This window comes from Gallus gallus, chromosome 2, assembly GCF_016699485.2.
Source record: "Gallus gallus isolate bGalGal1 chromosome 2, bGalGal1.mat.broiler.GRCg7b, whole genome shotgun sequence".
Lineage (NCBI taxonomy): Eukaryota > Metazoa > Chordata > Aves > Galliformes > Phasianidae > Gallus > Gallus gallus.
In genome coordinates, this window is record NC_052533.1 from 23,216,128 (window position 1) to 23,243,792 (window position 27,665).

Below are 27,665 nucleotides of genomic sequence, written 5' to 3' on the forward strand. Positions count from 1 at the left end.
GCCGGTAACCCGAGAGGGCACGGCGGCCCGGGACGGAGGGCGGAGCGGAGCGGCCGACGGCGGCCATGGCGCTGCGGGGCGGCGGGCGCTGGGCGCTGCGGGCCTCGGCCCTGCGTGGAGGCGGCGGGCGGCGGAACGGAGGGCGCGTAGCCGACACGCCGCAGCACGGCGCCTTGCGGGCGGCCCTCAGGAAGGTACCGCGGGGACGGCCCGGCAGCCGGCGTGGCCTGCCCGCTGCGCTGCCCCGGCTGCTGCGTGCGGCGTGTTGGCACTGCGTAGCTCCCTGTTTCACTTTAAAAGTCGGGTGGTGGGACTGTGAGGACTTCTGCGAGTGGGGCCGGGCTGCTGTGCTGCCTGTGCGTGGGGGGGGGGGGGGGGGGGGGGGGGAGCACAAGCGGGGTGTTGGTGGAACTTGGCCAGCCCGAGTGGGACATGAAGGTCCGGGGGCACAGAGCGGAAGAGCGCTCAGTTCCCTCCCAGCTCCTGCAGAGCACAGGGTAAGGGCTGGCTATGAACACCGAGCGTAAGGGCGGGCAGAACAGAGTCTGTCACGGTGGTGTTTCTAGAAGAGCCATAACAGGAGGTTCCTGTGAAACCGAATGATTAATTGAGAGAAAGAGACACTTCTGGTAAGGTCAAATAGAAGCTGAATGCCATCCTGCGAACAATGATGGTAGTGGTGAATTATCTGTGTTCCCAGCAGTGAGGTCAATGTCACCTTCAGAAGGCTGTGGTATAATTAAAAAAAAACACCTATCAAAGTTAGTGAATTAGGTTTTTTTTTTTTTTTAAGTTAGAAAGCCTGTGAATAGGATAGGATAAGGCAAGATGAGACAAGCTGCATGTGTGAGAAGTGTCTCTAAACTATGGAATTGTGAGTGATGTGCTCAAGTTCATTTGCGGGCAGGATGTGCATTCCAAGATGGGCATGATGGAGTGTGTGCTGCTGTCCCTGAATTGCCTGTAGGTGAACGCTCAGCTCCTGGCTGGTGCTGCACTGTAGTTACTTCAAAGCAGTGCACGCTGGGTGTCCTAATGTTAGATCATTAATATGACTTTGGGGCTGTACTGTTAAGAATTTAATAGAAGCTTTTAAAAATGACTTGAAGAATCTTACACTTTTGTGGATAATTTACCCTTTTTCCAGATTTCTCCTCTTTCCGTGTTTAATGTGGAGAAAGGATATTGGGACTACTTCAGATTCAAACAGCTCTTCAGGTTTTTGGGTTTTTTTTTTGGAATAAGCTTTCATACTTCCAGGGTTAAAGCAGGATATTGCAAAGGCCATTTAATTCATCAGGCTTTCTATGGCTAAAGTTAGGCCTCTTATCCTTGAACTTTTGCAGTAGTGTGTTCATTTTCTGTGTTATACAAAGAAACCTGGTGCTTAACCTTATAAATTAGTTTCATTCATCTAAATTCCTGGACATTCTTCGAAGCAGGAATGAGCTGGCCGGGAAAGGATCAGTAAAAGATGAATCCTCTTCTGTAATTTGGGTGAATAATACAGGATTGTTTTGCTTGTGTCACAGTAACAGGCCTGTATGTCTGCAAAGTCGCCTGCCTTGCTGTGTCCCCTAGTCCTGGACTGTCCCCTAGTCCTGGAATTTACAAAATGCTTATATAACCCTTATTTCAGTTTCTGTCTGATCATACAGAAAAAAGAATCTTCACCAGTTTACCTCAGATCCAGTCTAATGTTGTTTACTCTAAAGCTTCCAGCAATCAGTGTTTATTTTGGCCTAAGTTAAGACTGACCCCGGTGAATTCAAGACAAACTGAAAAGTAAACGCTATGGCAGAGAATGACCACTGAGTATCTGTAATGCATTTTAAATGTAACGATTATTTAATTTGGGGCACTCTTTCCACTAGGCTAATCCAGATGCAGCTGCCAGTGAAATCAGAGAAGCAAACAGTGCAGTTCCATTAGTGAGAACTGTTATTTCTTTTGTCTCCATTCCTTTTATTTTTTAATCTGTTAAATTAATGTATTTTTAATGATCTGTACTTCTCCAATTGTTCTGAGCAGGATGAGGAAGAGACTCCTGTAATTCCAGGAGCTGTTTTTAGCAAGGGCATTGAAATAACCTTGTGAGTGGTTTCCTTTACTACTTCAAAGGTCACCACCCTTCCTCTTGGAAATCAAAAAACGTAACTTTTCTTTACCTTGTTAAACAATAGTTATCGTGTACTAGTATCCTACAATTTGATGCAGTAATTAAGTTATAGTATCACTGGTTTGAAGGAAAAGAGGGTGTAAACTACTTTATGTGCGTGCATAACTATGCATATACATGTATGATATGTGTTTTAACACGTCCATATTTGTATGCCTCAGGCAGTAGTAACAAGCTTTGGGAAATACACTTGAAAAGGATTGGCATATATTTTGATGGGGTTGCATCTAATGTAAAAGAGATTTCATTTTACCCACGGTGATGGCTTGGACTGATTACACAGCGTTACATCTCTGTAGAATAAGGAGGATTCCTGTGAAAATGGACTCCACAAAAGGACACCATTGTTTGCCATTCCTGGCTTGTATGTCTGGCCCCAGTTATTAACAGCGTCATGAATTTCTGTTCATTTATATACATATGTATTCATAGAGGAATTAGAGCCTCTTTATATTAGAGCATAAAAGAGCTGGATTAAGTACTAATTTTCACTATAAATATCCATTAAAGTTGTTGTAAGCTCTCTGTCAAAATAATACGGCTAATTTTGGATAATCTGCAGATTACCACTGAAATGTGACTACTGTTACTGCTGGAGCACTGTAGTTGGAGCTGTTTTGTCCATCTTTTATACCAAATCACAAAAAAACAGTACTAAAACATCAAAGTCGTTGGCTGTTGGTACTACAAATAAATAACTTGAAATGCTTTCTTACTAAATCAAAAGAGAAAATGAGAGAGGAAAGAGACAGCAGAAGTTGCAAAAGACATGACTTGGATCTCTAAAACGGTATTTGTCATGCATTTGAAGTAGAAGTTTGAGAAGGGAGGCAGTTAAAAAACATGACATTAGTAAACCTCACAGCTTTTGTACAGATCTATGTAAGGCAAACAAAATTCCCCGATTCTGGGATATTTGCAGTAGCCTTTGTCATCTTGTGTCCAACAGAAACATTTTATAACGTTTTGAGGCCAGATCCCTTTCTGGTGTAAACAAACACAGAAATATCCTTTCATAGTGCCTAGAATTTTGGGCAATAATTTAACAGAGAGAAAGTGATCATAGTTGATTTTTGTTGTTATCAAGGCAGCTGGGATATACTACTGTAATGAGAAATACCACCGAAGACATTCAGTAGTACTTTATCATTGTCACACCTGATTGGAGTAGGCAATGCAGCTATGAACTTCTGACAATTTAAATCGTGTCTTAATAAGCAGTTTGTGACTGAGCAAATGCCTGGGATTTACATAGGTCGTGCCATGACCGTTCAGGAAATGTAGCTTTCTTTAAATCATTTTAGGTCCTGTTAGCATAAATGTGTGAGTATATCTTTACCCCTACCCCACGGGCCCCACTGCCCCACATGGCAGCTCCCAGCTAGGTGTCATTGTACTCTGAAAGCTGTTCTTTTGGATGTTTTTTTTCTTTTTTTTTTCTTATTAAGCCTCAAAGGGAGCAAGAAAGACTACATTATAGATGAGCGCTGATGGATTGCTGCAAGGAGACTTCTGAGATTCTTGGTGTATTTCTGTCCTCCAGCCAGGCTTGCGTGCCTAGTCAACAACTGTTGTATTATCAACCTGCTTTAGGAACAGAAGCTCCCAGGTAACTAGCCCTGGTAGCACCACCAGAGGTGTGTTTGTTCCCTCAGAGGGGTTTCAGTGATTAGTTTATGGCTTGTCATAAAAAACTAGAGCCTTGGTTTGTCTGCAGCAGTAAGGCAGGGCAAGCTTATCTGCAATCTGCTATTTTATGTGCTGTAGCCTTCAGAATATGCCATGTTACCTTGAGACAGGGAAAACCAGTGTAGTGTCATGCTACTCTGTTTGAGAATGGAGCTGCTTGTCAGGCAGATTTGGGAGGATCACAAGTATTGCAGTTAGAAACTTGCAGTGGGATAAGCAGAAGGATGTGTGTTGTAATTACATTTTCAAAGACAAGTGGAGACTGGGAATGACTCCTTTATTCTGGAGAAGAAACCAGCCCTTTCCCAGGGAAAGCTGATAAAATTCTGTTGATCACCTCATCCAAAGAGAAATGTGGAACGTTTTATTTCAGCTTAGCTTTATCCCAGCCACAAGGAAAACGAGAAAATGGAAAGTAGGTGGAACAAGAGCATGCTGAATAAAAATGTTTCCCATGATGCTGGAGCAATGTGGTAAGTAGATTCTGTGTAAGCTTCTTGTGGTTGAGATGACAGTCCAAATCTTTAGTTGATGATTCAGCACTGAGGACAAGCTGTCCTTCAGTGAGGTCAGCTGTTTGGATCTGTGAGGATACCCCAGGCTTACTAGGTACTCAGCTGATACGGAGATGAGCATAGTTTAAGTGCCTAGACATACATAAAATGGCATAAGTTGTGAGTCTCTGGTGGGTTTCCATCATTTGCCTTTACCGTTTGGCATGTACAGAGTCATTCTTTTAGGAGCTCCAGAGAATTATTTTTCCTCTTTTGGCGACACAAGATAAAGAAAAGGTGAAAGCACCAGTGAAGTTAAAGACAGTTCCTAGGACTGAATATTTTCCATTTTATCTGAAGGATTCAGTCATGTGTGGGCCGCAGTGTCTGAACACGTCCCCCTGGTGCTCTGGGAAGTCCTAGAGTACTGCAGGAGATGCTTGTTGCCACTTGTTGACCGTTAAAAAAGCACCATGAACATCTGGAAGCTCTGCTAATTGGAATCTCTTGAAGAAGGATGTCCGTCAGCCTGGACAAACCAGCCCAGCCACTGCTTCATACCGCATTGCTCAAAGCAGCCAATATGTCCAACAGTACCCAAATTTCAGGCTGTGCTTCAACCTAGTAACAGCATGAAATGCTGAGCCCTGTCATGGGGAGCAGTGTGTGGGTGGCAAAGATGGACAAAATCCAGGGGCATGTGCCTTTCACGTTGGATCCTATCATATTATTTCATGACGTCCTAATGACTTGCAGTGGAAAGGTGGCCTGGAACGGCCACAGTGAGATAAATTGCTTTGTTCGCGCAGGGGTATAATCCAGAACCAAATATGAATAATCACAGTTCCTAAGAATATAATTTGTGGTCACTGTGGCCAAGTCTGAACTTAGTAAAGTTGTTGGGAGGTGGAAAAGGGAGTTTTTTTAATCGAGTTTTTTGCCATAATGATACCATGTGTGCACAAAATGTCCTACTGGCTAAAAGAGGGAGAGAAAACAAGTTTTGTGCATTAGCAGCTTTGTAAGTCACAGGGATAGCACATTAGGAATGAGTAGCTGTACAGATCAAAGTTCTGATATTTTAAGTATTACTCCCAAATCTTTTTGTGTTTCCTAACCCATTCTGTTTCTACAAAGTGCTGTTTTGTTTCTAAAAGTTAAGAGATTCAGGGGAGTCTGACGTGTGGAGAGACACTAGGGGAATACTGCCAGTAATGAGGAAAAAGCCTTATTTTCTGCCCCGATATAAATTGTATTTTTAATATGTCTCTCCTTGGATAGTATCCATTGGTTATATTTTTGTGTTAGGGGTATATATATATCCATGAATACCATGAAACCAGAAGTGTGGATGTATTTTCTATATGCCTGAGAGAGTAGTTTACAGTGTTTGCAAAAATATCATGGTAAAAGGTACTGAATTTCTTGTCCAAGAAGGACATGGAGCCCAGCATGGCTTAAACCCTCTTGTGTTGAGTATCAAGGGTGAGAAATGCTCATTTAATAGCATATTGCTTTGCCCATTGTGGTGTGGTTGAATGGAGGATGCAGCAGATGCCATCGATGAGACAGAGGAATAAATAAATGCAGTTTGTGGTCAAAGGAAAGGAATTGAGAAATTCCCTGGAACCAAACATAAACACTTAAATGATTGCCTGATCTTGGGGGGGCTTTGCAAATGTATTTCTTTCCTTCTTTTGCTGGAGAAACGGTTTTGGCGTGGTATTTGCAATTCGTGGAGTCCAGAGTGAGAAGCAATTTTGGGACCCTCCCATTTTTCAGCCATGTTCTTGGATAGGGCTGTTGAAGGAGCGGCTGGGAGCGAGCAGGGACTACAAAAACTCCCAGGTGTGTGTAGGAGGGGTTTCTCTGTGTGCCTCCCTTTGGGCAGGGAGGAGAATGCCAGGAAGGAGGAGGGTCAGATGGGATCACGTGCCTCCCCAACCAGAGCTGGTCTTTCAGCATCTTGCTCCTCAGGAAAGGTTCAGCTGGGCTCAGCTCCCACATCCTGGTCTGGACCATTTGTTTTCTTCGCAGGGTGATGATGCGTGCCAGGGTGACAAAAACTGCCTTCTGCTCCACATAGGCAGAGGGACACACATGCTTCTGCCCAACCCCGCACTCCCTATAGGACTTGTAGGTTTTTAAGTTTTAGGCAAGCAGTGGCAAAAGCTTTGTGGTTGGTTCAGATATGTATTTTTTTTCCTCCAAAGTAAAAATTGTAGCCAGATGTATGGGACTAAAGGATTTGCAGTATTTAAATTTCTGAAGCAATAATCAGCTCTGCTTTAGGTATTATGTGTATGGCAGAGAACTGTGTCTCTGACAGGAAAGAAACGTGATGATTTAAACAGAAGCATGTCCAATTATGGCCAAATGAACAGAGCAGAAGAAATGGCATTATACTTAGAATGTGCGTGCTTTTTGGCTGAAAAGAAAATAGATGAAGACAGGTATGTTTTGTTATATCTTGAGATGCTGCCAAATCTTACTTCACTGGGTTTTTTCCCTGTGCTATTTTTTTTCCCCCAGTTTAGGAAAGGGAAAATTTAATTTAGTTACAATTTGTTCCTGTGTTTGCTGATCGCGCAGTCTTTGGTACCCAGTGCTGTAGCACACTGCATGAGTCCTTTGTTGCCTGTGGCACAGCGTAATTGAAGGTACAAAAAGGAATTGTGGTGTTATAATTACTCAATTTTAAACACATCTTCACATTTTAGACATTTATTTTTGAGCACTCGGGGAGTTTTTCCGTTTTCACCTTCTATAAACCTAATGAGTATTGGTTTTAAATCCACTGTCAGCTTGTCTGGAAGCTCAGCTCTGGTCACAGCTATGTCTAAAAGCAGTGGAGAAAGGCGGATGTGAGCCGGGTCTGTTCACTCTCACTGTGCAGTAATGGACAAAAAAAATAGAAGTATCCTAACATCTTGAGCTGCTAGCAATGATGTGTTATCTGCCCCCTTTCAACCACCTTCACAGCACTAAACTGGATTGGCTTTTTCTCTTGAACTTTTAACATACTTCCTATTGGGAAAGGGAAAAGGGGAAAGCTGAATGACCTCAAATCTGCATGTTTTATGTCTAAGTTTGCCCACGTGCACAGGAGGGGGTATATGTAGTATACCTGATGAACGTGGTTGATGTGCTGCTGTTTATTCTGTCAAGCACTTGGTACATTTACAAGCAAAATAAATGATAATCAGTGCAGGCCACAGGCAGTACAGTGAGCTGAAGTGTGAACCCTAGAGCCTGTTCTCAGCAGGGGGCTTAAGTGTGGACCTAACTTTATCTCTGTGACATTTTATCCATCTTTTTTGTTTTTTTTTCTCTTTTTGCTTACCTGGCTGGGCTGCATCAAAGGAAGTGCAGCCAGTAGGTTGAGGGAGGTGCTCCTGCCCCTCTGTTGTGCACTGTGAGGCCTCACCTGGAGTACTGCATCCAGATGTGGAGTCCTTGGTACAGGAGAGACATGGACCTGTTGGAGTGCATCCAGACAAGGGCCGCAAAAAGGATCCAAGGGATGGAACACCTCTCCTACAAGGACAGGCTGAGAGAGCTGGGACTGTTCAGCCTGGAGAAGAGAAGGCTCCAGGGAGACCCAAGTGTGGCCTTTCAGCCCCTAAAGGGGAGCTGTAAGAAAGAAGGGGACAAACTCTTTAGCAAAGTCTGTGGTGATAGGACAAGGGGAAATGGTTTCAAACTAAAAGGGGGGATTTAAACTGGATATAAGGAAAAAGTCCTTTACAGTGAGGGTGTTGAGGCACTGGCACAAGTTGCCCAGAAAGGTGTTGGATTCCCCGTCCTTGGAGACATTCAAGGCCAGCCTGGACCAGGCTTTGAGCACCCTAATTTCATGGTGCATGTCTCTGTTCATTTCAGGGGAGTTGGAGTAGATGACCCTTAAAGGTTCCTTCCAACTGATTCTCTAATCATGTTCTTCAGATGTCATGCAAAGTGGTTCGTTCTGCACATGAAGTGTGTGGAGAGCTAGAGAGTCCAAAGTGGACTGGAGGGCCAGGACAGCACATTGTGGGCCCTTAGACATTCTCAGGTGTGGATATTTTCGAGGACAAAGTTTTGGAGGCATCCTGCTTGGTACATGAATGTTTCAAAGTTCCTAAATGAAGTACAAAGTTTGTAAACCTTTATGTGAATGTTTAAACCACACCTTCTAGGCTCATTACTAGTAGTTGTAAAGTTTGAAGTTAAATGGATCCCTAATTACTGTGTTTTTTTCCCGCTGTTCCGCCCATACTCTGTGCTACACTTATGTCATTATTTAACATCTTGATGACATAAAAGTATTGAGACTTTAAAAGGAACTGCTTTCTAAATTCTAATTTTAAAACTTGTTGGTTTGGGGTTTTTAAAACGAATCATGCTGCTTTAAGGAACTGATGTCAGAATTCTTCTTTTTTGTTCTGTATTTTAATTATTGAGATATTCTGATTTTAGGACATTTTTTCCTGCTAAGTGTTTTTCACAGGGTCATGAATTGGATGTTGATGAATAGATTGAACTTCTTCAATTCAAACTTGTATTACTGTGTATATTCTCTCAGCTTGTTCTCAGCAGTAGTCTGATGACAGCTCAAAGCAGAAGTTTCCAAATTGTCACTGAGGCCCAGTCCCAAATTGTGTACTCAAGCAGGACAAACTCCTCTGCAGGCTCACATGTTACACTGTACCCTTTGCTGCCAAAAACGAATACAGAGAAAATTCTGCAGAATGAATTTGAATGCCAAATCTTCCACACTGAGAGCAGGAGAGAGTCTTGCCTTCTTCATGCGAGGAGAGGGAAGTATTCAGGCAACTTCTAGGATATGTCCCATCTTGATAGGACCCCTTGCGTAGTGGTGGGGTGTTTTTACGTAGGTTTCCTAGGTGAGTCCTGAGATATGCCAATAAAAGCATTTATGTTTTAAAAGAGAGAGAGAGAGTGAGTGAGGGAACCCATAGCTTTGGGTTGCTAGCACCTTTACTGCAATTAGTATTAAAAGAAACAATCCTCAGATAAAGGTCCTGCAGAACTGCTTAAAAATCTTGAGTGAATCACTCTGTACTGGTTGTGTATCCTGAAAGAGGAAGCAGTGGGTTGCAGCCTTGCTGTCAAGATCACTTCAGAATACTGGATTTTGTTTGCTGGAAGAAAGCTTACTAGGTAACTTGGTGGTATAAGCAGAAAAGGTTTACACTCAGGGTATCATTTCTGCGGCTGTGCGGTTAAGTCATCTTTGTGTGATGGGATTATTTGTAACCCTGTGGTCTACGATGTCCTACACTGCCTCCACTTCTGCTTGTGATCTCATCGTATCCAAGCCATGGCCTCTTCCTTCTGGGCGCCAACCGCTGCAGGCCTGAGCTCATCACTGCCGTGCTTGTCAGGGCGAGGTTGGGTTGGGTGATGTAGCCCATGGCTACAGCATCTCGTGGCTTCTGCTTGCATTCGGGAAGAAGGCTAATGGGATATTCAGATGAAAAGCACATTCTGGTGCTGCTGGTGCATCCCATGGTGATTTCTATGGGCTTGTTTTGGTAGCGCATATAGGCAGTGCAATGGATTGGCTACCTTCACTCTTCCAGTTCTTAGCCTTGGGAAAACACTGCCTGTCCTCAGCACCAGTGCCTGCACTGTGCAACGTTGTGTACACTCATTGCTGCCAGAGGTTATGAATTCAATTACAAGGAGAAATGTTGTACTCTGAGCTGTTCATTATTCTCTTTAATTATTGCTGGTGTCAAAGGCAAAGGGCTCTACAGTCTGTTACCTCCTTTCTTTCAAGTCAGCGTTTTGCTAATTGTCATGATATAATCAAGGAAGAAATGTTGTTAGTGGTTTGTTGCTTATTTACTTGTTCTTTTTATTACTTTAAAGATGTAAAGATTTAATTGTTGTCTCAGCTTGATTTAAGAGCAAAAGTACTCCTCTTACGCTGGTATGACATGGCACCTCTAAATCACAGAATCGCAGGGGTTGGAAGGGACCTCTGGAGATCATCTAGTCCTACCCTCTGCTAAAGCAATTTCATGACAGTAGGTTGCACAGGAAAGTGTCCACGTGGGTCTGGAATATCTCCAGAAAAGGAGACTTCACAACCTCTCTGAGCAGCCTGTTCCAGTACTCTGTCAACCTCAAAATAAATAAGTTTTCCCTCATGTTTGTATGGAATTTCCTATGTTTCAGTATGTGCCCATTGTCCCTTGTTCTGTGGCTGGGCAGTGCTGAAAAGAGCATTGCCATTTTGGACCCTGCTCCCAACTCCTTCAGTTTAAAGCCCACCTCAGTGGGTTGGTCAGCCTGCTGCCAAAGATGGCCATGTCTCTTCCAGACAGATGGATCTCAACCCTCCCTAGTATCTTCGCAGAAAGTCCCATTGTCATAAAAACCAAACTCAAAATCCATGTAATTTTCTAAATACAAAGGTATGTTTTTTGTCAGACATTTTCTCTTGCTCTTCTAGAAAGTCAGCTTAGGTATAACTCACAGGACACTTTAGTAAAAGTTTCTGTCTTTTTGTAGGAATGCATATTAATATATTTGTTGTTGTTGTTGTCTTTTTTTTTGCAAGACTCAAGGCCATACATTGTCCTACTTATTGTGTGCTGAATTATTGTACTACCACTGTATAGTATTGTAGGGGACAGATATGAGATATTCCGTGTTGAAGTGTTGTTATCTTTAATTTCTGATTTGAATAGTTTGCTAAAAGGTAAACTTGATGGTGAATAACGGAAAGAAATCTTTAGTTGTTGTAAAGAACATCTGTAGACACTCTCAGTACCCAAAATTATTTAATTACAGTTACCACTAGGAATAGAATATTTGTTTTAGATTACAGTGAGAACTAAATAACAGTTTCTAATGCTTCTGCTGGTACAATGTCAGCAGAAAATACTGAGCACCATGCGAAGGAAAATCCCCATGTGTGTGGTTTCGTTTCGTACTCATTTAAATAAATAATACAATAACTTTCAGGGGAAAATAAGGAGAACATGCAACTATCTGGCAATGTCTTGGGGAGATACTTCTCATTGCTCTCTTCTAGATGGAGGTTAAAATAATCCATAACAAAAAAAATCTGTATTTCAGTCTTCCTCCTCTCTTTACTCCCCCACTCAATTTCCTCTTTCCTGAGTGGAAAAGTTACAGGTTCTATTTTCACAACACTTTGTAAAGACTACTTGAAATATAAAACACTTTCATTTTTCTTACTACCACTCAACATGGAATGAGTTTGTCTTGATCAGTTGCTGACTGGATGTATGCACACAGTATTTTTAAAAATAATTTGTGGCTGATACCAACCATGACAGTGTGCATCACTGAGATGCAGACTGAGCCAAGTCTGTCTCCAGAGTTGAGTCCTTTAGTTTTGTCTTTATGGGCTGTTGAAGCAGCCTGAAAAACCTCTGTTCTTGTACACAAGACTTAACCACGTCCTCACTGTCAGGATAAGAGCAGAATTCTGCTGTGGCTTACTCTATCGGTAGGCAGAAAAGATACAGGGCTCCCAAATAGACATTAGATCCCAATTACCTCTATGATTTAGCCAGCTAGATTAGGTTGAAGGATTTCCTTTGTGGTTGGGAATATCTGTTGGATAGCATTTTCAGAATGCAGTGCTAAGATATTTCTGCTGAGAGGAGTTTTAGTTCTTACTGTAGTCACTATCCTAGTGATGTATGTCTGAATGTTACCACCTGGGATTTCCACATTTTTTCATGATAAAGCCTATAAAAATAAACAGAACTGCTTCTTGGCTACTGCTGAAAGCTTTTTTTCTGTGTATTTACCATATGTGGCAGGTATCCCTTAGGATTTACCTCAAGGTGCCTGCAGCACTTAGTGTTTGCTTCTGAAAGCTGTGTGCACTAAGAAAACGTAAGTTAATTCAAAATTAATTACTTACCATATAAATTGATTGAAGCTTGATATAATTCCCTGGGAGCACACATTACATTTTGGCAAAAGCCAAAGGAAGGGGCAAATGAAACAGTTAGGTATGCAGCATACTTGATCTGCTTCCAAATGCATCTGTCTTTAGCAATGTTTAAAGCACATGTTCTGTACATGTGCAAATTCCTTTGGTCATTGATTATTTGGCCCTTTGAAATCATCTCTTTCAGTCAGCTTTTGTATGAAAGGGTGATAATATCCAACGATCAGTATGAAAGCATCAGCTGGTTGACCAGCACCGCAGTTCTGTAGCATGTTTGTATGTGGTAGCAAAAGGAGAGGGGTTCCTCCAAATGCTCTCTCCCATTGATGTGGACTGTTGTCTGATTGCCCCATAACTTCTTCGTGCCCTTTGATTCTGTGCAAATTATCTAAAGCTTTATTTTCATGAATAATACTTCTGAAGGAATTACTTCTCTTGTCTGAAAGTAGGTTAGTTTGTTTAGAGTCTTATTTATGATTGCGAATCGTAAACACAGATTAAAGTGGATGGTCCAGGAGCTAAGAAATAACTGGATATTGATATCTAGACTGTGATGTTCATTTTTTCTTGAATGTGGAAACACAAACTATGGTGCCGTTTTTGCAGTGAGGCTGTCTCTGCTTTTTTGTTGTGTCATGCCAGGTAGATCCTGCTTTACTAGACATGACAAACTCTACCTGCTAATAGTTAAACTTTGGCTCTGTCAAACAACTTGAATCTGCTCAAAGGCACAGAAGGGAGCAGGCTATAATATGCACAAATTATGTAAAAGAACTGCTTGAATGCCTTAGTCATTCTTCTGACTTGGTGGAACTTCAAAGGTAGTTTCTTGTGTGGACTGTGAAACACTTGGCCTGATACCAGCCATAACAAATACAGAATTGTGTGAGAATGTTCACATCAAACTTTTGCCAAGATCTGTCAAAACACCGGGTTATCCTTCTGTATAGGTTTCATAACCACTTTCAGGCACCTCCCTGGGTGTTTTCAGATCAGCATTACCACATGTTACAAAATGTACAATCCAAAAGGTGCTTCACATCCTGTAACTCAACGTGAAGAGTCCACACTCTACAGTCTGAGCATCGTGGATATGGCAATACAGAATGTTAAATGTAGGCTGTCCTAGTGTCCTGGTGAGTATTTTGTTAGTGTTCGTCATGAGGCCTATGTTAGGTAGTATAAGAGAAGGAGAAAGAGATTGTGATAACTGAGTGAGTTGAACACTGAGCTTATATATTTCTCAGAATTTAGAAGGAGAAGAGAAAAAGTAATTTTGTGTAGCCAACAGTGAAGTATCTGTATTTCTGTGGCCAACAGGGAAGCAGAAAACAGCCGTATATGGCCTGAAATTCTCCAAAGAATGTGCAATAAATAGACTGCTGAGAACACTCTACAGGATCTCATGAGCACAGCACTTCAAGAGGGGAAGAGATCTATTTCCAGCGTAAGGAACAGTTAGCGCTACAGGACTTGTTTATTTAGCATGGAGAAAAGACTAAGAGAAGTTCTTAAAATAATAAATTCTCTCTTTGTAGAATGGTGTAACAGTGAAATTGTGGTCATGGACTAGGGTCATTAGTTGCGATTGCTAAAGGGATTATTTACGTTTACCCCATTGCAACTGTTGTAGTAGTTGTGAGTGGGTGCTTTCAAAATTTTCCCTGTGCATTTCTTTTCCTTTTTTTAATTATTTAGACAATAGTATTCAATGTTGTATCAGTAAGAATGTTTCTGTCAATAACTTTAAATTTATTTTTCAAATCTAGATCATCGACAAGGAGATTAACCCCTTCGTGGACAAATGGGAAGAGGAAGGACAGTTCCCGGCACATAAAGTTTTTAAAACCCTGGGACAAGCTGGATTCCTTGGTGTGGATAAGCCAACAGGTAGGAGAGTGCACAGCTCCTGAGTATTGATGGAGACAGTGAATGATTCATACCATCTCAGATAGCTTTTGCCCCTGATCAAAACATGGCTCTAAATCCAGTGTAAAGATAACTTTTATTCCCAAATCATAGGTGTGCTGCTTACCAACTGTGCAGATATAGAAAATGATGATGTTTCTAAGTGATCAAGTTGATACTCTCCTAAATACAGATGTTAAAAAAATTAGTGCTTGTCTTTTTAAAGCCAGTGAAATAAACATCGCTTCAATTCTCAATGTACAGGTAGGTCATCTAATGACTTCTTTCTTCTGGATCCAGGCACCATTAAGGAAAACAGTTTGAATGCATTGAAAACACTGTAAGATTTGGCCTTTTATACATGGCCTTTTATAACCTGTAACCTCTGCACCATTGTTATGCATTGTGTCTCATCATTTGGAGGGGATGTTTGTGTGGGTTTTGGGCCACTGTATCTTAGATTGTCCTTAAGCATGCTATCCCAGCCAGAAGCACATGCAGAACAAAGCAAGGTTCATATTTGTTTTCCTGTATTTGTGAGAAAAAGTCTAGAAGCCCAGAGGCATAGGAGGTATTTCAACTCTTCAGCTAAAATGCATGTTCCAAGTTTTTTTCATCTGCATTCAATGTAATATATACTTCTTTTTAAGTACTATTGTTACATATTCCTGTCAGAATTCTGTTTTTTTTCCCCATTTTCTTACTTGTGGTTTGGAAGTTTAAGACAACAGCAAGTTTACATAGGCAAACATTTAGCAATCTTATCAAATTCAAAGCAACCTGAAGTGACAACGTTTGAACAGTTAATTGCAAATAATCATCAATATAGAGCAGCTCATACAACTTCAGCTGTGCCACACCACATCATTATGTTGCTAAGGGACAGGGTTTGAACTATAACTTTTTACCAGTTACTTTCAGAGGAAATTTTTCCTCTTGAAATGAACTTTCATAGTTCTATACATTCCAACTTGGAAGATTTTTCTCTAGCTGTTCAGCTGCTGGGGTTAGCTGTCATTGTCTGACAAATCCAATTAGGTCTAAGCTGGTATTTCTTTACAAAACTGCTGACGGATTGAGATTACACTTAAGATTTGCTTAAAGGACAAAAAGGATTATTGGAGGAAAGAGGAAATAAACAACACCTCCACCTTCTGCCGTAAGTGTTTGATAGGCAGATCTAAAGTATGCCACGGTAGGGTCTACTTCAGTCTGCTAATACTCATGTTGATTGTAATAATGGTGGCTTTCATTGCTGCCAGATTATAGCTCTGTCTTTGTTGTATGCATTTTAGGATGTGCAGAGGCCTTCACTTGGGGTAAGGAACCTCAGTGCTGAGCATGCCATGCATGAATATTATGTAGGTGGGAACTGTGTATAAGACTCACAAAGTAGTTAGAAAAAGGAATGAATGAAATCTAGTGAAGAATGGGCTTGCAGAGGCAAAGATGGGCACAGAAGGCTGTGTGCGCTGACTACACTTGTACTTATGGTTAGGACTATTTTATCATTGGCTTTGACACTTATATCTGTCTAGCTGTTAGTCTTATTTGTTGGAACTCTGCAGTTGCATTTTACAAAAGCTTTAAAAAACTGGGAAAAATTCCTCAGCACTACTTTGTCACTCTCATCTGATCTTCTGGAGCAAGATGTTGTTAGCTGCAGAAGAAGAAACAACAACAGTGCTGCAAGATGTTACCTTTGCAGCATTCAGCTGAGCAGTAGAAGGAGTCCAGACCCAACTTTGCTTCTGTTTCATTGTAATGATACAATAACATCAGGCACAACCTGAGGGTGCTGAATGGGATGATCGGCGGAACAGTCACAGGTTGAGAGGGTCACAGCACCCTCTCAACAGAACTTATTTTGGCAAAGCATGAAGCTCGTCATCTTTTTTTTTCAGAGTGCTTATGCTTGGTGTATAACCAGTGTGTACTGGTAGCAGTAATTAAAATAAATAAATAAATAAAACAAAGAAAAAGGTAAGAGCTGTACCTTTTGTACTCTGCCCAGCCACTTCTATTTTTTAATTGCTGTGTTCGGAGGAAGAGGTACGTGAAGATCTAAAGAGAAATGAGGAAGCCAAGAGCAGCCAGGAGTTTGGGGGATGTTGGAGAGGAGGTCTGGAGGGTCTGGAGAGGAGATGTTAATTGGTTTGAGGAGAGCATTTGAGACGTGGAGCCGTGCGAGTAACAATCTGCCCTACTTTCCCTTTCCAGCACAGACCAAAATTACAATTTTCCTCTTATTCCTCCAAACCTGGATCATAAAGCATTTGTAAAGAAGACTAATCTTTTTTCAAGAGAATTCATTCTAGCAGCTGCAGTTTTGAAATAAAAGTTTTTCTGATTTTATTTCCCAAGGTCATTCTGTTGAGTATTTTTTATTATTATTTTTTTATTTTTTCCTTCAGTAGAATTAATTTTGAAGCTTTCTGATTGGGCAAAAGCAATTTGCAAACTTGTTTTAAACTTGTTTTGCTTTGATAGAAGGAAACATCTGCTGGACTTCCCGTTTGCTGAAACTGGACTTCTTCCTGTGTAAACACCATTCCACTTGTGAACAATGAGCTGCTAGATGGGAGTCAGGCCTTTAAGGGAACATGCCCTAAATGTGTCCTTTATCACTGGAAACTTTCTCTGTGTGAAGAACTGATCTGGGGCACTGTTTGCATTGCAAAGGTTCCACCAATTTCCACCATGTGCAGTTGCGGGCTACAAACTTGTCAGTATTTTTCCTGGATGCTTTTTTTGCAGTTGTTTATGCTTGTAGTGATATTTGCTGCAGTACAATAGTTCAAGATGTTAGTTGCAGGGGTTATGTAAACACTGGGCAAGGCCAAGCCATACACATGTATAATTGGAGAATGCTGAGGATGATCAGTGCATTTAACCTACTGCACCCTCTGGTCAGTCCTCTGCCAGAGAATGATGTTTTTCTTTAAATCCTTTTTCTGCTCTGATATTCCTTGAGGGGGGTGGGGGGGAAGTATGTGTTATTCTCTTTTATTAGGAAATTCTTCCTACTGGTAAAATAAATGGCAAAAAAGTAAGTGTTAATTATGAATAAAAAGTATCATTTTGCTATGTGCAAAATGTATTTTACAGAACCACTTCATTCAGCCTGAAGTATTTAGTTTGAGGGGAAAAAAAACAGCATCTCCAAATACATATTACACTTCATTTATGTTTACTGTGTGTTTCTCCTCAAATTATAAAGTTTCTGGGCTTTTGAGGTATTGACAGTCCCAAAACTAAAGACATAAAATATTAGGGTAGGCAGCAAAAATATTTTAAACAGCCTTGATAATTGGCCCTTGGTGATTCCATAAGGGAAGTGGGCAAGACATTTTTTGAAGCATTTTATGTGCAGATGAGATGAGATATTGGAGTAAAAGCTGAAAACATCCATGTGGTCCTTTGTAATCTTATGGTTTGTGAATCAAAGCCTTGGCTGTTAGTAAATTTTAGGATGTGTTGCCAAAGACACAGGCCTCAAATGTGCTGTCACGTGCCTGCAAAACTGCATGCCAGTGTAGATGACTGAAGATTGTTTTTATCAGATGATGAAGTACGGGAATCCTCCTGTAAAGGCTCAGGGAAAGAGGGAGAGAGGCTTGCAGGAGGGCAGTATCTCCTGTTGTTTGTGTGCATACAGCAGTGCTGTGAGACATGAGCAATAACGTTGCCTGTGCTGGGTATTTCTCTAGCAGTTTCACTGGCAGTCCTGTAGGAATTTTGAGCAGAATGTGTTTGCATGCACAAATGATTATGACGATATGTCCAAACAGTAGCTTTAATTTAATCCTTTCAAACAATTAGCAGTGCTCTTGCAGAAATACATTCTTAAACATATGAGGAGAATCAGGAGAGTGTGTTGTAAGGCTTGTCTTACATGGGAAAGGGTAGATTTACATTATCTCCTTCCCCTAGTGCCGGGATATATGCCAGATTTCAGACTGGATAAAGTAATAAGCAGTATGTTCTTGTCACCTGAGACAGATGAGCATCTGATGCATCAAAACAAGCTTCAAATGATGGATTGCAGTGCAGTTGGAAAAGCCTGCTTTCTGTATGTATCTCTGTATTGAATGTGGGAATACAAACCTGCACCATCCTCTGAAGTTAATTCTGTTGTTTTCTTCATGGGTTTCTGTTTCTCTTCTAAGAGGAGACCTTGTGAGAGTTTGGTACTGGGAAATCACTTTTAAAGTATGCGTGGGGGGCTGTCTCTTTCTTTCCTTTCTGTAATAATACTAAGCCTTATTGTTGGGAATTAACAAAAGGACCTTGAAGGAGCAGTGAATTCTGTCACTGCAGAGGGATTTGTTCCATAATATGGATGAAGTGGAGTTGTATGGTTTTGCAGAGACAAAATGTAACAACCTTTTTCTTCTTCTGGGTTTAAGCATAGCCAGGCATGCTCCAAAAGTGTGGGAGGAGGGCATTGCGCTGTGTATTAAGGTACCAGTGAACCAGTAAATAGGCAGTTAGGAGGTGCACTTGTTTTACAGTTAAGAGATAGCCTTGAAATAGCCTTTGAAGATCAATAAGCCCCAGCTAATCATTGCTTTATTTGAACTGAATTGCTGACAAAATTAGTGATGGATGGCAACATATGGACATCTCAGTCAAATAAGTTAAGAAATTTCAGGTGATTGTCTGACCTTCTTAATGTCAAGGAGAACGTTTTTATGTGTATACAGAGAAGTTCTACGTGGGGAATTCTTTTCTCTCTTGTGAAATGGGGAAGTGCAGGATGAAATTTCTGTTCCTGGTCAGACGAGGAAATGGATGCTTGAGTTTTGGGGTTTTTTGTTTTGTTTTGTTTTGTTTTTGATGCTCCTCATGATTTGGAAGCATGAGTGCTTCATTCTATGTGTCTGGTTAGGAGGTGGAGTGGAACCTCTGGGAAGAGCTTGTTTGGCTATTGAGCACAGACTTACTGAAGGACAGTGAGTCTTTGCAGAAGAGATAATCTTCCTTTAAACTCCTTGTTGATAGAGGGGTCAGATTAGTTCCTGGGATTCTGCTTCTGTACTTGAGATGAAGCAAATCCTCACACCTGGGGCTTGTAATGGAGGACCAGACAGTAATTTGTCCATTTCAGATATGCATACACCAATGCTTCTGGGGCAGACTATATGAAAGCTGATACCTGTACGCCCAGATTGTATCAAAATGGTACTGGGGGGGAAAATAATAATAATAATAAAAACCTAATTTCTGGAAGAAGTTAGAGGTGTCTACAGTTAAGTACATGAGCACTTGGTGCTCCATGACATACCCACTCTGCCAAATGCTGCTCTCATCTCTCAGGCTTCACACAGCTGACAGACTCATGTGGCGTCTGGAATCCAGCTCACAGCAATTTGCCTCCGCCTGTATCTGAGGGACAGCTGGAAGCAGCTGTGCCCACGGTATGGTCCCCCCCCTCCCCACCAGGAGGTGTCTATGGGCAGCTGTGACATTGTTTGAAGGTCACACTGAGATGGAGTACCAGAGTGAGAACCTTGATTTCCAGAAGCAGAGCTGTGGTCTTATCTACTGCCTGTTGGGTTCTGCTTTTTTTTAATGTGCTGATGCTTCAAGCTTCTGAAGAGAGGAATCCTCTCTAGCTAGAGTTCTGTCTGTTCCCTGATGCTAAAGCTGTAGCAGTAAATGTTTTTTGTATTTCAATGAAGAGGACCTGCATGCTGCTCTGAGGTGTAGGTATTGAGTCGTTAGCCCAATCTAACCTGTGGGACAGAAACAACTGGACTAATTGGCACTGAACTGAATCAAAAGCCGGATGGTATTTCTCAATGTAACATTATGGAAAAACAGTGGAAGAAGCAATCAGGCTTCCTCGTAGTATCTTGTGATCATTTATTTGGAGATGGACCTGTTTCAGAAGCTGTGGTTGGACAATTATATTAAATTTTGTGGCTTTTAATATTTCATTGGTATCTGAGGAGCTCATTTTTTCATTTTCACCCTATTCCCTCACTTTTAAAGATCTATTTTTATAACTTTGGTTAGAATTTCTTTCGGTTTTGTAGAGAAATGCTGAGTTTGAGGGTTTTTGAAAAGGCAAATCTGCTAAAATCTGATGTTCTTAATTTTATGATTGTGAATAGCAAAAGAGCGTGCATCATAGAGAGAAGCTGAATAAATTAAAGAGATAAGAAATATTACAACACCTTAAAAGAATATAGGGATCGAGGCAATATCAACTAAGATACTCTGTTTGGGACATTCAGTTAAAATAATTGAATTTATCTATGTGCTTCTTTGGATCAAATGGCAAGACTGTCACTTGAGAAAGCTTGGGCCAATGAATGTTTTGTATTAAAATAACCCTTGGTATTAGAAATCTCTTTAGCTTACAGTTAACTGTCATTTCCCAGCTTCAGAAGTGTGACTCTAGATTCTTGACACCTGTCATGTACCTAGATGGCATAATGAGAATGCTTTTTGAAAAGTATAAATGCACACTTAACGCACTGAGACGTGTCGGTACACTGAGCGTGGGGAAAATAATCTTTGTGAAGTGTAGCTTTCATTTGCTTCTATCCACTTGCATTTGCATTATACTGGGAGTGAAGGTTGATTCCTTTCCAGGGATTTGAACAGAGAAGAATATTGTGAAACAGTCACTCTGAGGTTGACACGGAAAATTGTTGAGGAGCTGTTAACTTGTTAGCACTTGCAGATCTATAGGTCAACAACGAGATCACACACTTTGAAGGACAGCTGGCCTGAGGAGAGTGTGTTGTTCCTAGGTTAGTGCTTCTATGCCCAGTACTTGAGCAACACAAGAAGCTGGTGCCCTGCATGAACCAGAACACGTGTAGCTGAATGAGAGGAAATGAGAGAGAGGGGAAAAAAAGAAGAAGAAAAAAAAGAAATTAGTTTATGTTCTCCTATGCTGACCTAGGTTTTCTAATCACTAATGACCCAATTAATGCAAAATCAGTATTACATCATTATTAGGCATCACTAATAATCTAATCCATGGTGATACTGTATAAGCCCTTAATCATCCCAGTGTTGGTAAGGGAGATCACAGTTCCCCGTACCAGTGAAGTATCTTTTCATCATAGTGAAAAATAGATCTTGGCAGTGTCTTTCTCCTTTTCTGACAGGTAGCTAACACTGCAGCCACCTTTGTGTATTTTGTCCTTATCCTGACAGACAATGCTGGGACTTCCCCTGCTGTAAACTGGGGGAAAGTGGTAATCTTTTCTGGAATTATCCCAGAGAGAAGGACAGCTTGAGGCACCGGCCCAGTCTGTGTGAATTGGTGTGTGTCTGACAACCTTTGTGCCTAATATGTAGACTTACGCACTTGCAGCTTTCTAATTTGATGGAGTGCAACAAGTGAATTTTGAAGTGATGCAGAGAACTGAGATTGCGATGTTTTTCATCATGCTGCATTGTGTGACATAGATATCACCATTTCACAATAAACCTGGAAGCGAACACATCTTACGTGATGTTGCATGATGTGGGGCTTAGCTTGTTCTGCTTTTAGGTCTATTGTGATTTCATTGCTTACCCTCATGTAATGCTGATAGGCACACCAGAGACTGTGTGATACCCTCTAGCAAATGAAGTAGGAAATTAAAAAAAAAAGAAAGTTTTCTTCTGAAATGCTTCTAAAATCTATTAACAGGCCTGAGACATATTGTAACGTGCGCTCTGATGTAGTGGTGCAACCATACTGAAAATCTTTTACAGGTTTAGACTAAATACCGCACTGATCTGTAGATGTGTGGTCAGTCCAAAGAATGCATCCATTCTGCTTCAGTTTCTCTGTTAATTAATGACATTTTAAAATTGTATGATTTTATTTTTGAAGTCGGGTACACTGGAGATAGTAATGAGTGATTCTTTACAAGTTCAAAAGTAGCTCTTTTGAGCAGTCTGACCGCTGCAAGACAATGGTTTGGTTCATTTCTGGGGAGGCAAGCAGGGATTTTGTGCCATCATAACTTGCATAGCGTTATCAGCTGCGTGCCTTGCAGTTCTGAGGGTTCTGTGAATTCCTGATTGGGGTGGGTAAGCAACAAGAGTCTCAGGCATGTGCAAATGCTCTGTCCAGCTGTAATACGTACCCAGCATGGACAAGTAATATTCTGTCCTGAATAGTACTTCGTAGTGATAAGCATGACTGTAGGTATATATATTATACGTTTATATGACATACTGCAGTAAAGTTATGTTTCATATTATACATTGATTTTTATAGGTAAAGAAGGATTTTTTTAATTTTTTAATTGCTGTTTTAAAGTCACTGTAAAACATTAAGAATGAATTATCCATCTAGTCAGCTTGGCCAGTTGTTTGGTTTTAAATTAGTTCAAAGTCCTGTCTCCATTTGCTGTGCAAGGTTCATATTTCAAATCTTACTGTTTAAAATAACAGCACTGTAACATAACTGTAGCCCAATGCTAAGATGCCATAACTTGCAGCAGTAGGAAGGCTTTCCCTTGTGAAGATTTTTACTTTCTGTTTCTATCAGATAACCACAACTGCTGCGGGGACTTCTAATGGGAAAGCTTCTGAACGCACTGAAACCTGCAGCTGGCTTTGGGGTCAGTAGGAGATTAGAGCTGGCCCCACATGGTTACCTTGTGATCAGCTTCCAACCCAGCTGTAAAGCTGAGCCAGATGAGCATCATGCCCCAGGTGCATCACCCTCACCTCAGTGCTTGGCAGTCACAGGCTGCTCGTCCTGCTCCTTTTTAGGGCACTTTGGTCTTTTAGCTAATCAGACTGGAGTAGTCACCGGTACTGACTGACTTTTCTTGTTCTTTCTAGTGTTCATTTTTTTTCATCATCTTTTATCCTTTCCAAAGGAATTGTGCCACATTATGCCTCTGCTGAATGAAGAGTGAGCTGTGGATGAGTGTTTAGAAGGACGCCTATGTGGTTACTGTCCACACTGCCTGCCTATAGCATCTGAGAGCAGTGCATACGCACAGCAGAGGAGCACTGTGTCCTCTTCTCCTGTGCTGCCCTTACAAGAAACAACATCCCATCGCCCAGCACAGTGATGAAATTTGCTATAAGCACCAGAACTCGGCTCAGTACTATTTCCCAGGGACTGAGGGGCCTGCCTGTCCCCAGGCTGGATGTGTCCCAGGCTGAGCTGCGACCTGCCGTGTTTCACGAGGCAGAAGTCATGTGTCTGGCTGACCTGCTTTCTCTCCCAGCCCGTGGTCAGAGATCTTGCCTGACATAAATTTATTTAATCTGGCATCTTCTGTTCACTGCTAAATGAGTAGTCATTCTTCTAGTTTATTTTCACATGAAAAAAAAAGGATTATTCATGTTTCAGAGTATTTTACAATTAGCTTCATCACCCATTTCCTAGAAACTTAAAATGGTCTGCCAAATAGTTGACTTGAACTGAAATAAACTCTTAATCTTTATACTTTAAGGAGACATGATTTGAGTGTGCTTTGCTAAAATAATTAAATCTAGAATACACATGTATCCAGTCTTTTTAAGTCTGTCATTAGAGAAATGTGTGGACTCTCTGACGTAGGCAACACTATCTGGGCAGCTCATGGGGTTGACTAGAAAACCTGGTGCTCCTCGGCCTGCCAGGTACCCCTCAAACATCATGCAACAGGGGATAACCTTTAGCTCTTCTAAGTGTGTGCTTACAGGCATTGTTCACTCTCGTTGCTTTGGTTCCTAAGGACTTGGCTGCAAACTACTTGATGTGAGTATCTCACACTTCAGCTGTTTTTTTTTCCTAATATAATCTATAACATCCAAGGAAAACAAAAACAAATGTTTCCTGCAAGCTGCAAACCCATATAAAGAGGACAGTGATAAGATATGAGGGACTGATAGCTATTCTTCTCTGAATTTTGCGTAACAGCAAGAGGAAATGATTTGATTTGTTGTTGAATTTTTTTCTTTTTTGATGCACATCACATAAAAAAAAATGAATATAAGGAAACCTGCCTTTTTGAAACTTTGTTGTTGTTGTTTTAAAGTCCTACTTAGGTAAGATGTTTTCTTTGCTTTAAAGCTGAAGCTTAATGTGGTAGCATTGATAGATGATGTTTATCTGATCTCCTGCTTTCTTTAAAAGAACAACCTATACAGGGAAGTAAACACAGTTAACTTTCAGGGCAGAATGGATCAAGTGTCTCAGCAGCCTTCTCAGGGGGCTGGTGTACAACGTAATGCGAAAACCAAAAATGGGACAATATCATAACCTCAAGGCTGTGCTAAACAATGTAAGTCTTTCAGGGTGAAAGGAGCACAGAGCAGGACTTCTGGGTTAGGTGTGCAGGGCAGGACAGTTTATTGCAGGCTTGCTCCTGCCTTGTGGTGTTTCAGTTACTTTGCAGCTGACTTTGTTGGTAGAGACCTTGAGGGGATACCCCTTTAGGTGCCTTAATCTTCTGTTTTTTGGGGTTTTTTTTGTTTTCCAACAACATAGAAAGCTTTTAGAATGCATAGAATTGTTAGGACAGAGCTATTTAGGTGTTTCCAGTTGTCCAACTGGGAAGGATGGAGGGATAAGGGAGCATTCTTCTAACCACCAGAACTGTTTGCACACCAAAAGTAAATTTAATACCACTTTTCTGTTTTACGGGTTTGCTTTTGAAATTGGACTATAGTGTCATTTTTTTATTTTTTGTTTTTAAAAAGTACAGTTCATCTCAGCTGCTATTGCATCCAGAGAAGTGAATGAAGCCAGGGGTTCCTAACCCTGGCCAAAGTGCGGGGTTAGCTCTGTAACAGCAGCTAGAACTGGAACAAACAGTGGCTGCTAATACCTTGAGCAGTGTATAGGAAAACTGGTACAGAGCCTGTTTCAGCTGTCTTTGTAGCCTCTTCATGGTGAAATGGCTGAGCTCTGGTATCTGCTGGCTGTGTGTCAATATCCATTTTAGTGCCAGAAATTTTTTTGGTGATAGGAGGCATGTTTTCGGTAGAGGTTTTTTGACATGGGACCTTTGGCATAGTATGTGCAGTTTACATTGGCTTGTGGAGCTGGCAGAAAATGTGCACTCCCTTAAAACCTCCTGCGTTTACAAATTCACTTCATTTGCTGAGCAGGGAAGCAAAGGGCAGAATCAATGGCAAATTTCCTTGAGTGAGTATCACAGGGGCAGCTAGTTGAGTTTTTTATAGCATCATTAAATGGTTTAAAAATCTGTGAAGGTGACTTTAGTCAGCGTTTCTTTGGCGCCCTGTTCTATACGTCAGAGGAAATGATTGAGGCTGTGATGCTCGCTCTTCCTTTATTATTCAATAAGGGGGTCTCTTGGTGGAGTAAAAGTTCAGTGAGTAATAGGGCAGCAGAAGAAATTCTTTCCTTTTTATATTATGCATAACCTGTGAAACTCATGCCAAAGAATCCCAGGAAGCAAAGTTTAATAGGAATCCAGAAGCTGTTACATGCATTTATAGATGGTGGGACCATCCACAGCTACTTTAGGGTGAGCAACTGTAACTCAAATCGCCCAAGGTCTCTACCAACAAAGTCAGCTGCAAAATAACTGAAACACCACAAGGCAGGAGCAAGTCCTGCCCTGAACACCTAACCCAGAAATCCTCCTCTATTCTCCCCCAACACAAGAGATGAAACAGAGAAGTTCTGCATTTTCCTCCTCCTTCGCATATTGGAATTACTACGATCATAATTTTACAGCTCATTGCTACCCATATTTGTTTTTTAAATCCTAGCAATTGTTTTCAGCCACCTCTGTTTGTGATTTCCCACTGAGCTGCTTCTTTCTTTTTTGCTGTTTTTCTCTCTTAAGGGGACTCAGGTTGGTTCATGTGCGTCCTCTCCAACAACTGCAGTTTGCCACTTCCAACTTCCTTCGGGAGGAGTGAGTGTAATATATGTATATATTTATGTATGATGAAAAACTGAAAACTGATGAAGTTCTGGGCATACAAATGTTCTTTTAATATCAGGTACTTTTAATACAGGTGAGGAAATTGAAGGTTGTTTTTTTTTTTTGCCATCTACTTGTTATGAATTTACTCTGTAAAGCCCAGTGCCATTTCAGAGCAGTTCAGACAGATGGACTTTGCTTCATTGGGAAAGCTTATTAAGAATTAAATTGCATATTGTTTCCTCAAGCTAGTAACTTACTGTGCTTCTTTTACCTGTTCTTTTGCTTGTTCTCGCTCTGTAACCTTTTCAGGAGTTTACTCTGGAAGATAAATAGAATATCTCACTTCTCCAGCCTTCTTATAGGGATTTGCTTTCCCTAGTCTCTTGTAGCTGAGCAGTTCAGGCTAAGCCCAGCTATCATGGAAGCCCATGTTTACAACAGATTTTTGGGGTTGTTTTGCTTGCTTGTTTGTTTGTTGTAGGTAGAATACTGAACTTCTTTGCTTCTTTTCTTTTAAAGGAATGCAGCTGAACAAGCAGTTCAGTTTGCTCTTCTGTGGCAAGCAGAAAAAAAGCCATTAACTTGTGGCTAATCAGGAAATTCTTTCCAATATGTCCAGATGCTTCCTGACACCGTGCTGGTGTCATACTTGGCGTGTGATTAAAAACAAATAAAGTCACCCTCTGGCTGCTTTTTGTTTTGCATTTAGCCCAGTCCTCTGGCACCATGGAAGGGGATAGCCTCACTGGCTGGCCAGTGCTGCTGTGCTCAGGGTTGTTTTGTACAAAATAAACTGCAGAAAATGCGATCATTTCTAGCAGCTGAAAGCCTCCCTTGGCTTTCTTTTCCATGCCACCTGTATGCTGACCTCCTTGAAACAGCACACCTGTATTCTGCACGTGCCAAGCTCTGTGTTACTGAAAAGCTGAGTAAAGCTGCTGAGGTTGGCAGCGGTGCTGCGTTTGGAGGAGGCAATAGGTGTTGGCATCTTTGTGTTCTGTGTTGGGTTTAAGTTGAACCCAATACATCCTCTGAACACTGAAGACTGCATTGCGTGGTGGTGTAAACGGTACGTCTTGGTTTGTGCTTGTAAAACCTGTGGGCTCTTGGACCTGTAAAAGAAACCAGGATGCGTGTGCTACATTTGGGCAGGTCTCTCCTGGCCTCCCCACTCACCACACCAAGGAGATATCAGGATAAGCCAGATAACACTCCAAAGCAAAAGTGGTTATCTGTGCTCTCTTCTTATCTTCTTCCAAACACAGTTTTGTGAATCCTGTCCTCTGTCTCCGCCCAAGTTGTGGTTGGATTATCATCAAGTCCCATAGTTCCAGGGCAGGATGTGGAGCCAGAAGAATGCAGGATGAAACAAATACCAGGAGGAAAGTGCTTAAATGAAAAGTCATTTCAAAAGGAAACGTTCTGTTCCATCCAGCAAACTTACTTTGAAACTATACTCCAAATGCTCCTTGCTTTTTTTCTCTGATTTATTCTTTACTGCTGAGAATTCAGTTTCTTCTTTCCTAGAATGCTGTCTGAGACGTGTATGCGCTGGTCTTTGAAAACTTTGCAATTGCAAAATGCTTGAAAGG

The 27,665-nt window shown here is 41.3% G+C and overlaps 1 protein-coding gene across 3 annotated transcripts in view; it reads left to right on the forward strand.

Annotated features, from left to right (window-relative positions):
- The first annotated feature begins 29 nt into the window (after nucleotides 1-29).
- The window catches only part of LOC420562 (probable acyl coa dehydrogenase 6-like), an 82,226-nt gene continuing 54,590 nt past the window's right edge, over nucleotides 30-27,665 (forward strand). The window contains exons 1-2 of one of the 3 annotated variants that reach the window (XM_015281934.4): nucleotides 30-194; nucleotides 14,074-14,194. In XM_015281934.4, coding sequence (XP_015137420.2) covers nucleotides 66-194; nucleotides 14,074-14,194 — 250 coding nt within the window. In that variant the 5' untranslated portion in view covers nucleotides 30-65. Of the gene's footprint in view, nucleotides 195-13,334; nucleotides 13,752-14,073; nucleotides 14,195-27,665 lie in introns of those variants that run through there. The other 2 variants (XM_025148439.3, XM_025148441.3) reach the window with 2 other exon arrangements.